Source organism: Sinohyriopsis cumingii, chromosome 4 (assembly GCF_028554795.1).
Source record: "Sinohyriopsis cumingii isolate HCF-2022 chromosome 4, ASM2855479v2, whole genome shotgun sequence".
Lineage (NCBI taxonomy): Eukaryota > Metazoa > Mollusca > Bivalvia > Unionida > Unionidae > Sinohyriopsis > Sinohyriopsis cumingii.
Window position 1 is genome coordinate 14,766,064 of NC_142964.1, and position 13,774 is coordinate 14,779,837.

General features: G+C 39.0%; 1 protein-coding gene across 3 annotated transcripts in view; it reads right to left on the reverse strand.

The window, feature by feature from the left end:
• LOC149800652 (anoctamin-8-like) overlaps positions 1 to 913 on the reverse strand; it is an 84,801-nt gene extending 83,888 nt beyond the window's left edge. For all 3 annotated transcript variants that reach the window (XM_089954665.1, XM_089954666.1, XM_089954664.1), the window contains exon 1: positions 736 to 913. In XM_089954665.1, coding sequence (XP_089810791.1) covers positions 736 to 814 — 79 coding nt within the window. In that variant the 5' untranslated portion in view covers positions 815 to 913. The remainder of the gene's footprint in view (positions 1 to 735) is intronic.
• Positions 914 to 13,774: the final 12,861 nt, after the last annotated feature.

The following is a 13,774-nucleotide window of genomic DNA, read 5'->3' on the forward strand; positions in this document are numbered from 1 at the left end:
GAGAAGGGATGCACCATAGAGTTGAAAACATTGTCCATATAGCTCTTGTCACCGGTTTTCACATGTGCATGCAAGTATCCACAATGAAAAAATTCGCGAAGATCGCACACTTTGCAGCCTGTAACTTCAGTTCGGTACCACGCAGAAAAGTCAATGATGGCATGATGGATAGAAAAATATCTTCTCTCTTATGTATTATGATAGAGAGGGTCCTAATTCAGAACGGGTCAAGGGGGTAGTCTAAGGTTATTTTTGTCACTCTGTATGATTTTTTGTCCCCTTCAGATTATTTTTTTTTTTTTTCTCAACATCAAGCTTGGGTAGAGCACATGTAAGAATAATGGCCATGGATGCATCATCCATTTTTTAAAATTGATTTGCACTTTGTGCAACGTATACATCAAGTTACCAAAATAGGACAAGCATATGCCATCGTAAAAATATTTTACTGGGCATTACCACGATATCAGAGTAACTCCCTGCATGACCTGGACTATACTTAGCGACCGTTTTATTGATCGTTTCACGCAGTCATCTAATTTAAACTGGATATTAAATGCATTTTAATATAGAGCAAAACACAACAAATAGACATATAAAATATCTTGAAGGTTAGTGTTTTTATTAGGTTATTCGCCGATCGCAAACTTTAAGACCCACGATAACGTTGCTCTCCGGTATACATACGAAGTGAAGCAAAAACTGAAACAGTCAAAACATTTGGTATATACATACGGATTCGTGGTCTACGTTCAGTTGGGCTACCATCCTGCTGTTCCTTTTCATCTTGTCTTTGTTCCAGGTTTCGATCCATCGTCCTAACCTTTCCTCCACCAAACAAAGTCTAACGAATTAACGTCTTTTCGAATAGTTCAACATCAGCAGCAGCATACGCCATCTTGGAAACAGTGTCTGCAACGTGTCACGTGACTAGCACGTGATTTGATATCGTTTGGCAAAATGAACTGATTATATATAGAGTCACACTTTTCGAAGTCCAAGTCATAGTTATGAATCTTATCAACAATATTTGTATCGAAATGGTACGATCTAAAACAACTCTCTCAAACTTATATTCCGGAAGGATTGGGTATAAGTGGATTCCTTCTTTCACGATTTCGTGATTGAAAGTTAACCTGTATTTCGTTTCAACTGTAACTCAGGAACTGTGTTTTTGGCAAATAATAATAATAATAATAATAATGAGGACTTTGTATAGCGCATAATCTTTAGAAGCTCTAAACGCTTTACAACATTAGACAACACCTATAAGATAAAAAATATATAATAATATTATTACAAAAACAAACACCATAAAATTAGAAAAAAAAAACATTTTTAAAAAAAACCTGCTGAGAATATTTCAGGTAGGAAACATTATTAGATCCTTAAGTTTGTTCTTGCAGTCGAAATAAGTGAGTTTTGAGAGTCCTCTTGAATGTGATCACTGTGTCTTTGTGTCTAAGTTCAGTGGGCAATTCATTCCACGTTGCTGGGCCTTGGTATGTAAAAGAACGCTGTCCATATGACTTTGTTTTCATAGTTGGAATAATGAGCATATGATTGTCAGGAGAGGAGTGTAAGTATCTTGCTGGTATCTACACATGGGTGAGATCGGATAGGTATGTTGGACTAGAGTCCGACAGTGAAACGTAGCACAGAGAACAAATTTTGTGTTCGATTCTGGATCGAATGGATAGCCAGTATAGGGTGCAGAGCAGCGGGGAGGTGTGCTCTGATCGCGGTACTCTAAGTATGATCCGAGCAGCTGTGTTTTGAACTTTTTTAAGTTTCTGGAGTAGATATTGAGATGAACCAGACAGAATTGAGTTACAATAGTCCAGTCTTGAAAGTACTAATGAACACACGAGTGTTTTAGTGGCATCAACTGAAAGATATTTGCGAATTGAGCTGATGCGTCTCAGCTCAAGATATGCAGCCTTGCATATGTTCATGACATGCTGGTGCAATGTGAGAGTACTGTCCAGAGTAACACCTACGTTTCGTACTGATTGTGTGAATTTAATGTTGGCGTTGCTGATATTTATTGTTTGAGGTAAAGGATGTGAATGAGAAAGTCTTTGTGTTGTGATCAGAATGGCCTCAGTTTTATCATAATTCATCTGCAGCTTGTTACATGTCATCCATGATTTCACATCAGAAATGCACCTCTCTACATCTTGGATGGTAGCATCAACTTCAGTTGGGTGGCTAGATTTGTATATTTGGGTGTCATCAGTACACAATTGGTGAGACACTGGATGATGATCTATGACACTTGAGAGCGGCTGTGTGTACAGAATGAAGAGAACAGGTCCAAGAACAGACCCCTGTGGAACACCACAACATATATCAATTGGGCTGGAGTGTATTCCATTTCCAGATACAATTTGTGTCCTGTTGACCAAATAGGACTTGAACCACAGTAAGGCTGTATCATGAATGCCAAATACATGCTGAAGCGGTGAAGTAATATATCATGGTCTATTGTGTTAAATGCTGCAGACAAATCAAGGAGGGTGAGGACAGTAATCTTTCCGCTATCCAACGCAGAGAGAATGTCATTAACTACTTTTAGAAGAGTAGTTTCAGTACTGTGGCAAGGGCGATATGCAGATTGTACATTGCTAAAAAGACTGCTTTAATTCAGATGAGATACAAGCCGGGATAGAACAACCTTTTCTAAGATTTTTTTATATGAATGGGAGATTAGAAATGCAAGTACCTAGACCAACGAGTTGTTCTCCACCTTTTTTTTTTTTGTTTGGCTGCTTTGCCGCCAGACAAACAAAAAAAAAAAAGGGTGGAGAACAACTTGTTGGTCTAACAAGTACTATATTTACCACAACCAGGTTTTAACATCTGCACTGCCCATGTGATCTGATTCTGCAAAAACTTCATGTCGATGTATTCTTGATCTCGTCGAAAAGAATAAGACGCTATACATGTTCGTATTTTGCATCTGAAATTCATTAAATTATAAACTTTTCCAATATCATCATGAAAAGCAGGACATAAAGAAATAGGAATCATACATCGCTTCAGTTTGATAAGCAATTATTTAAAATAAAGAAATTAATATAAATTATATTTGCGTTTTTATGTATAATTTTTCACGACTGATATTTGATGTTGGAAAATGAAGTGTGCATTTTCACATTGATTTTGAAAGTAACAGTAAAAAAATATCAACATACCGTTTTTATTAGAGTAGTATGTAAAACGGGGGCCTAAATGTTAAAATAGTAATCACTTGTTTTGTTAGAGGTATTTTTTAAATTTTAAAACACAAACGAAAATAGTACCAAAGTTTCATGTTAAAGTTATGCCCGACCCATTGGGTGAAAGTATGAATGTGTTTGATTATATTTTTGTGATCCAAACATTTCTTATTCTTCATCATCATCATCATCATCATCATCATCAATCCCTTAACCCAAAAGGTCGTTTGGGCACCACAGTTGACTTTACAACCAATTCTCTCCATCTTTCCCAGTTCTCTACTGCCCTTTGGGAATCTCCAGATCCCATGTCTGTCCACTCCTTAATGTTGTCTTTCCACCTCTTTTTTTTGTCTGCCTCTTCTTCTGCACCCGCGCACTGTGCTTTGCAAGATTGTTTTTGCCAGTCCAGATGATCATGAGACATGACTGTACCACTTCAGTCTGCGCTTTTTTTACAGTGGTCAAGTGATCTTGATAGGGTCCGATGGCTCGTTGGATCCTGTTGTGGACTTGTTCGTTGGTTACATGGTCAACGTATGAGATGCCCAAGATCTAACAGTAGCATCTCATTTAGAAGGTTTGAATCCTTCTTTGTAGATCTGATGTGAGCGTCCATGTTTGACAATTGCATATGACAATCGAGTGCATCAGCCTTATTTTGGAAGCAAGAACAATGTTGGTATGTTTCGATATTGGTCTCAACCTTGTTATTGCTGCTATTGTCTGGACAATTCTGCAAAGTAGTAGTTCTGGTTTGGAGCCTTCCTCTGTGATAATTGATCCCAAGTACTTGAAGCCTGAGACTGTTTCCAGCTTCTATCCACTGACCTTTATTTCTGCACTGATGCCATTGGTCTTGTTTGTCATCAGTTTTTTTCAATGGTAATAATCTCTCTACTGTATGCTGTTCAGGTTGTGTCGAGGACCTCAACCAAGTCAGCCAGTTCTTTTTCATCTCCCGCTAGGCCACCAATAAAATTTGCAAAGTGAAGGTTATTAATTGCTCTTCCTCCGATACTGAATGTGCTCTTGTGGTCTATCAAGGCATCCTCCACGATCCTTTCCAGGAAAATGTTCAAGTGTGTCGGAGACAGTATAGATCCCTGTCTGACTCCAACTGTTGTTCTAAACCATTCTCCTATGCTACCATTTAAGAGGACATCACTGGTGGCTTTGTCATAGAGGTGCTCAACAACTCGCACAAGGTCTGAGCTGATGTATTTTCTCATAGTTGTCCATACGGCCGCATGCTATATAAGCCTTTTTGAAATCTATAAAGGCATGGTATAGATTTTGCTGATACTGAAGGTATTTCTCGCAAAGGAGTCTGAGATTGAACATTTGTTCTGTGGTAGTCCTTCCTGCTCGAAATCCTGCCTACTATTTGGGCAATCCTGCAAAGTAGTTCTGGTTTGGAGCCCTCATCTGCGATAATTGATCCCAAGTACTTGAAGCTTGTGACACTTTCCAGCTTCTGTCCACTGACCATTATTTCTGCACTCATGCCATTGATGTTGTTTGTCATCAGTTTGGTGTTTTGGGCGCTAATCTCCATACCGTATGCTGTGGAGGTTGTTTCGAGGCGCTCAACCAAGTCAGCCATTTTTTTTTTATCTCATGCTAAGCCGTCAATATCATCTGCGAAGCGAAGGTTAGTGATTGTCCTTCCTCCAATGCTGACTGTGCCCTTGTTGTCATACAAAGCATCCCCCATGATCCTTTCCAGGAAAATGTTGAAGAGTATAGGTGACAGTATACATCCCTGTCTGGCTCCAACTGTTGTTCGAAACAAATCTTTTCTGCTGCCATTGATGAGGACAGCACTGGTGCTTTTGTCCTAGAGGTGCTCAACAACCTGTACCAGATCTGAGCTGAAGTTGTACTTCCTCATAGGCTGCATGCCAAACCTTATCAAAGACCTTTTCGAAATCTCTAAGGACGTGGTATAGGTTCTGCTGATGCTAAAGTTATTTGTCGCAAAGGAGTCTGAGATTGAAGATTTGTTCTGTGGTGCTCTCGGAAGCTTGCCTGCTCTTCAGCAATAATTTTCTCTGCTTGAGGGTTTAGACTGTTGAGAATTATCCTCAGCATGACTTTGCTCGGGTGACTGATCGGATTCATGGTTTTGTAGCTTTGGCATAGCTGTAGGTTTCCTTTCTTGGGCAGCACAATGATTAAGGATCGAGTCCATGTGGTGGGCAATTCTCCTGTCTGCCGTATCTTCTTGCAGATTGTTGTTAGGACTGTGGATATCTCTTCTCCTCCTGCTTGAATGAGCTCGGCAGGTATGTTGTCAACGCCGGCTGACTTTCCTTTCGTTAGTGACCTAACTGCAATTTCTACTTCATCACGAAGATTGGGGTTGTCATCAACTTATTCTGCCTGAGGGCAATTTAGTACTGCTGAATATCATTCGGTCTGATGATTGTACAATCCGTCCATCGCTTGAGGATCTCTTGATCTTCTGTGATGCAAATTCCTGATTTGTCTTGAAAGGTGATAGTTTTCCCTTGTTTATGGGTTGTGAAATCTTTCACCAGTTGATATGCCATTTTGCTGTCATTTCTACTCAGACTGTCTTCGATTTTGCAGCATTATCTTTCTATCTATGATTCCTTTCCCTTTTTAATGCTTTTCCTGATAATGTTGTTTATCTCTTTATTTTCTAGCTCATTCACGATCTATGTTTCCCTTTTTTAGTTCTCTTCTTTTGTTGCATAGTTCAAGGACATCTGTTGTGACCCAATGTTTCTTTGTTCAACGATATTTGCCAATGATCTCGCTAGCTCTGCTAGTCACAGCTGTGTTGAATGTGGTTGTTAAGGACTCTAGGTCAGTGTCTTGGCTGTCCAGGGTTATCAAAGGTGTAAATTTACCACCTATCATTGCTTTAAAGGCTTCTGCGACTTTTGGATCTTTCAATTTTTCACGGTCAAATCTGATTATTGGCTGGTTAGGCTTTTTGATCATTTTTAGGTGGAGGCGAAACGTTGCCATTAATAAATCATGGTCACTTCCAATATCTGCTCCTGGATAACTTCGTGTTCTGGCGATATTCAGTCTTGTGAAGAATCGTTTTTTCCAAAATGTAGTCAGTCTGGTTGTGATGTTGTCCATCTGGACTGTACTAGGTCCATCTTCTAGATGCTTTGTGAGGGCCGAACGTGTTGGCTAGCACAAGATTGTTGTAGGCGGCAAACTCAAAGACCTTGTGTCCTCTTTCATTTGTTTCTGCATTGCAGAAGGGTCCACAGGTGCTTTGCCACTTTGTCTGTGAATCGACTCCCACCGTTGCATTCCAGTCTTCTTGTACAAAGAGAATGTCCTTCTTGGGTGAGTTGTCAGTGACATCTTGCAGTTGGTTATAAAAATTCTCCAGTTCGTTTTCATCATATTTCGAAGTGGGTGCACAGGCTTGTATGATTGTGATGTTGAAGGGAGTATCTTTCAGTCGGATATTAATGAGTCTGCTTGAGACTTGGCATCATCCCATAATGCTCTTCACAATGCTCTTGTGGACAAGAAATCCAAAGCCATGATTGTGATTGAAGTCTCTTCTTCTGAAGTAGAGCGTATGCCTTTCATCTGTTGTTATTTTGCCAAAGTTTTTTCAGCGCACTTCACAGAGACTAGTAATGTTCTAGTTGTACCTCTCCAACTCATGTGTAAGTTCTTTCAACTTTCCCATAGCCCTCAATGTTCTAACGTTCCACGTACCGACGATGATGTTGGTTGTGGCAGCACCAGTAGCGTACTTGTCACCTCCGTTCTAGTGGATCAACTTCGACCAAATAACTGATGTTTTGATCAACTTCGAACTTGAAGGACGAACAGCATGAATCGAGCAGAACATTGGCTAAGAAGCTGCAGAGCCGTTTTAAGGAGTTTGAGGGCCAAGGCACAAACCCTAAGCTTAAGAGTAACCAGATTTCCGCCTCAATCTCTCATTCTCAGATATAGAGTATTGCATTGCATGTCCATGTGCATGTGTGTCATTTTGTTAAATTTGTTAATATAGTGCTAAACTGCAAAACAGCTAACACAGCAAACTGCGTAGGCATACTACGAGTGTAAAACAAATAAAAGAATAGTTAAACATACGCTAAAGTTTTTATTGTTAATTAAATTGAAAGGGAGATTGTATTATTGTAGAGTAAATGTTTGCTTACTTTGCTATACATTATCAGGACATTTTCTTACAATTATCGCTTTCGTGCTTTGCTCTCAGTATAATCTCTGATAATATCATCGAAATTCAAAGACTCCAAAACATCTGATTCTATGCTCATGACAGATAGGTAGTTTAGTCGTTCTTGTATCATAAGGCTGCGAAGCTTGTTCTTGATTAATTTAAATTTTGAGAAAGAACGTTCACCGGTACAGTTTGTCACCATCATTGACAGAAACATTCTTATTGCAATTTCAACGTTTGGAAACATTGATTCCAGATTGTCATTCTTTATCATGGCATGGATTACTGACATAGACGGCACTGATGTTTTTGCACATGACACTGACATATAGTGTTTCAGTTGTACACATTCCGAAATTAGTTCGTGTTGGTCAAGATCTTGAGGGCAGAACTTTGCAAGCTTTTCATTGTATTCTGTTATTTGTTCAACATTCAACATTCAAATGGTCCAGTTTGATTAAGAATGTAAATCTGCTGATGATTTCTTCATAAACTTCTCCACGTTTTTGTTTAGTTCAGTGATCAATGAGTCGATGATTGGCAAGTAGGTTTGAATTCTAAATTTTGTGCTCGCATCCATAACAGTGTCAATTGCAGGACCTTCCAGAAATGTAATTCGCATATTTATTTTAGTCACTCGTCTTTGGCTGTCGTAGTACTCTGCGTTGTGAGTTTGTGTTTTTGCTCTGCGTTCATATTCTTCAAAGTAATTATTGTCTCTAAGTGCATCAACATAAATCTTCAGTAACTGAATTAGACTGATGGCGATTGATAAATCTATGTCTGCTTTTTGTAGAGTCCTGTTTGTTTCATTGAAGCGTCCAAGGATATAGTTCCAGAGAATGGTGAGGAATGCAATTTCCAACTTATCCATCTTTTTGCTTAGAGCTGCTGCTTTATACGAAGCGTCTCTAGGCTGGTCTTTATCCTGTGCAATCCTATCAGAGCTGCTTGAACTTCTTTGTACCCATGACACAGAGCCTTCACAGCATCGGCATGAGCGGACCATCGCGTATCTGATAAGCGTTTCACTACATTGTGTTCATGTCCTAAAGATGTCTCCAGGACATGCCAACGACGCGTTGATGCCACGAAAAAGGCATATAGTTTTTGAAGAAAGTCGAAGTAGGCTAAGACTTACTGCAACATTCAACAGCCTTCACGCCAACTAAATTCAGGGAATGGCCCGCACACGGAACGTATAGAGCTAATTCGTTTATTCCTTTTATTCTAGCTTGCACGCCTGAGTATTGACCGGACATGTTAGAGGCATTATCGTAGGACTGTCCACGGCAATCTGCTATGCTGATGTTGTTTTCTTCCAAAACGTTCACGATGGTGTCCGCAAGATACTCTGCTCCATGACCGCGGATACATACAAATCCTAAGAACCGTTCCACTGATGATAAATCTTTCACATATCTCACGGTCAATGTCAATTGATCGGTGTGACTCATATCCGGGGTGGAGTCCACACTAAGAGAGAAATATTTTGCTTGTCTTAGTTCTGAAAGGATTGAGCAGACAACTTTTGTGCCCATCAATCCGATACACTCTTCGCATATAGTTGCCGATAGATAGGAGGAGTTACCTTTCCCAGCATTGCCGTATCTCTTCAAATGTTCACTGAGAAATGGAACGAATTTGCTAATTAATTCCAAGATTCCCAAATAATTTCCATTGTGCTGTGAAAATAGAATCTTATTGTCACCTCTAAAAGACAAGCCCCTGGATGCCAAAAACTTCACTACAGCCACAACCCGCTGCAGGACATCACACCAATATTGCTGTTCCACTTTTAATTGCTTCATTAATTGTGTATCAATGTGACTAGCTTCTCTAACACGCTCAGTGTAAATAAGCATGCACTTTCGAAGACCCTCACCACTTTATGTTCGCTGAGACGTGTCATTACATTCTTCCAATCGTTAAAGCCAGTTGTGCATAGAGCAGATTGATGACCCATCGTAGTTGTTGAATACAAGCGACACACAAAGCAATACACGGACTTCTCTGATGGAGAATAGAGTAGCCACTCGTGACAAACTGATTCACCATTTCGCAGTTCACGGCGGAAACAGGAATCAGTTAAGCAACGTCTCTGCAACTTATCTCCAGTTCCATAAACGCCTTGAGTCGTACTAAAATCAGACTCTTTATGCTGGCAACTAGCAGGACCTCTACGAATCCAATAAAATCGTAATTGCTCAGTGATTGGACTCCATAAGGCTGCGTCTGTTGGATAGCCCGCCGAGCTGACACCTTGTGGAATTTTTTCGACTGTTGGTGTTGTGACAATATCTGAAATTTCAACGGGTAGACTATCATCTTGCACTTGCAGCGACACTAACTGTTCATCTTTATCACAGACAATGACCTCAGTAGACGAGCAAGACGACTTAAGAGTATCTTGCGTCTCAACAACGTCGGACTGCAATGATGATTGTGCTTTCTGACTTTGAAAAAAAGACGATACTTTTGGATGTTTGGCCAACCTTTCCAATTCTGCTGCTTCCTTCTTTCTCTTCGCAGCACCACTCATATAATTTCTACTCATTCTTGGTGGTTTGTCTAATGGTTCGTTTAATAGATCGTAGTTAGCGAAAATTGACAAAATGGCAAATCGGTGATAACTGACAATTACAATCTGAATCTGCATAAAAGTCTTGTGTCTACAGGTTACTGTCAGTCATTATATCCAGACATACATAAAAGTCTTGTGTCTACAGGTTACTGTCAGTCATTATATCCAAACATACATAGGAGTCTTGTGTCTACAGGTTACTGTCAGTCATTATATCCAGACATACATGGGAGTCTTGTGTCTACAGGTTACTGTCAGTCATTATACCCAGACAAACATAAAAGTCTTGTGTCTACAGGTTACTGTCTGTCATTATATCCAGACATACATAGGAGTCTTGTGTCTACAGGAGCAGCAGAGAGGGTGAACAGACCAAATTACCCGAGCAAAACCCTTGTGTTTAGACCCAAAAAAATCCGTGCTCGTTCATATAGGTCATACCACGTCTACGATTATTGTTTGTCCCAAACAGAATTGTAGACGAACCCTCTCTGCTGCTATTCATGTTACAAAAGAAATTTTTACCACCATATCAAGTTTGATGAATATTTCTCAACGCGTTCACCTCATCTGTTTCATCTTTATTTGTTCTATGTTTCAAGTAATATTCAAGTTCTGATGGTGGTTTTGGATTTATGTTCTTTCTTTTTCTGTAATAGTTCATCAAACTTCTGTATCGATCTCCACCGCAATTTTTACAAATCTGATATAATCCTCTAACGCCGTTGTTACATCCAACACAACTTCGTGAACCAGCATGAGGATTTTTCTTTAAAATATAATTATGTTTTTTACAATATTCTCCACGGCACCTTTTGTTGCATTTATCTGTTGTTCCTTGAATTAACCACGCACAGTTGTTCATTATATTAATGATATCTGTTTAATTAAATTTAATTTTATCATCCAAATATTTTATCAAGACCCACACGATATCTTGTTCTAGGATCATGTAAATTTATTGTTATAAATCCATGCGGAGTAGCTTGCGCTCGTGAAAAGAAATTTCTGAATTTAATTATATCCATGTCCCCGCTGCACCAAGTTTGATGAATATTTCGCAGCGTGTGTGTGTCTACGCCATTAAACACAACTAAAATATTACAATTGTCCCTGATTACTTTTGGTATTTGTGTATATCGTTGAGTAACATAGATAACATCTGTATTTTTATGTCTGCCGCGAGAAAATATCCTGGCTGGATTTGATTGTTTATCCAGCATCACATCATCATACACAACTAAATTATTAATAAATCCGTCTAAAATATCAACGGACGGTGCTTCATCAATATCTGTTATAAACTCTATAATATCATTATCTTCGTCCAGTAATCTTGCATTTTCGTTAAAATCTTTTAATACTTCATAACATCGTTGATCATCAGCGGATGGTGCTACCAAATACAACTTATCCCATTTCAACCATCTCATTATCAGATTAAGCAATAACTGCGTCTTACCCGATCCAGATGGTCCTATGATAATCATTCTGATGGAATTCGGTAGCGCAGGATGATGCTTAATAGGTTCTCGCTGCCGAGTTGCTGAGAAATCAATTATATCCATATATATTATAACATGAATTTATATTGTTTACGCTGTAGAGTTAAAACTCCGACTACTGATTTAGCTACAGTTATAACAAAAAATAAAAAAATAGCGTATGGTGGAAAATGTTCTGTGTGCGGTAGAAAGAAATTTTCGTTTTTACCTAATAAGCGCGGTGGTGATATTGCTAATTTGATGTCAAAGTTTCCAGGTACTCCATGGGCTAAATACCCAGGAGAAAAACATATACCAGGATATAGTTATTGCGGTCCTGGTACTCGACTCGATATCAGGCTCGATAATCAAGATCAACCAAAACCAGGCGAGGAACCAGTAAACGCTATTGATAAAGCTTGTCATATTCATGATGTTGCGTATAAGAGTAAAAATCTACAAGACAGACATATTGCAGATGTGAAATTAATTCATGCATTAAATTCCATGATAGCTGTATTAAATAGCGAGATCACACGCGAGGGAATTTATTCAGGATACGAGATCTCGCGAATGGGTTGCAAGATTACCAAGCGTGATAGCTGCATTAAATAGCGAGATCACACGAACAACTAACATGAAACCCATTAGCGCAGTCACACAAAAAAATATACCAATACAACGAAAGGATATTGAAAAACAAAAAATATTGGGTGATGTTACAGTTAGATATTTATATGAACCGGGTGAACTTGAAGGTGGTAGCGCGAGAGCGACTGATCCTATTTGGAGTGTTACCACACACAAAATATTCACCGTGACAAGATCGCCAGGTAGACCTGCAATCTACAGATTAGATTCGGCTGCTCCTCAACGTGGATTTGTACGTGAACAACTACAAATAATCCCCACGGATACACAATTACCACCACGATCACTTAACTAGCACTAGTGCCAGCACCCAAGGCGCTGGCGCCTCTACGTCGATTACACTCAAGACAGGTCAACATGGTATTTTCTCGTGTATGACCGCGACTATTATCTTTTCTGTCTACGATAAATTGTCTTGAATCATTACTCGAATACCTCCACAGCATTATACAAATGCAACTTGTGCAATGATTATTCTGCTGCTGTTTTAACTCAATAATAAATTCAACATCAAGATCAAAGTCGCGTTTATTTTTTTTATCAGATTGTTTGTATCCGATTAATTTTTTTCTTATTAAATCATCATCAATGACGTTGAATTTATTAACGATTTCAGGAATTATAATTCTACTTAATTGAGATATTTTCTAACCCTCGATACCGCTAAATAAACTAAATTTGACCACTCGATGTGATCGTCTACAATCCAGACTCGTGTGTCAGAAATAGTTAATCCCTGAGACGAGTGGATCGTCATAGCGTATCCCAACACCCATGGAGATTTGTCAGCGTGTAATGCATCTTCGACCACACTGATATCAACAGCGACAATATCATTTAATACGAGATTTTGATTCTCAGTCTGTCCTGGTATATCAACATTAATATTCTGTTTTCGTGTATCTGATGGTCTGTAACATAACGGTACGGGTAATTCTGAATAATTTTCTTTATGCAGCTGAAATAACTGCTGTTGTAAATCGTCTCTGATTATTTTTCTGCTTGCTACGATCAAATCGTTGGGTCTCCATAAATTCAAAAAATCACTCATTGAGGTCTCTGAGATTACTCCGCGTATTATTTCACACTGAATTTTGTTTGATTGTAATCTGATTAATTTTTTAAATTCCTTTAAATTTGCATCGAGAGCTCTATGATCATCGTCTATTTCTTCGTAATAATCAACGAAATTTTTTAACCAATCATGTGGAGATGGTCCAACAAAAGGCGGCGGTTGACCATGATCGCCACACATTATTATAGCGGTATTTTTCGTCAACAACCAATCAAGAAACATTTTTAATGTATCCAATGACACCGTACATATCTCGTCCCAAATAATTATTTTAGGTATATACTTTTCTCCCATTCGTTCAGGAGTCCATGTATCCCCGCGCCACCGAAGGAAACTATGATACGTGCACGATTGTGCTTGCCGTTGTTTCATCTCGCGTGCAAGTCTATATGTGGGTGTCAGCACGATCATATCTGAATTTCTAAAAACATTAATCGCTCGAGTCGTCTTGCCGCATCCACCAGGTCCATTGAGATATACTGTCTTATATCTAGTTATTGGATCACTCAACGATGGCGCTTTCGACATTTCTGATATTTTATTATCCTTACGATAAAAATGTCT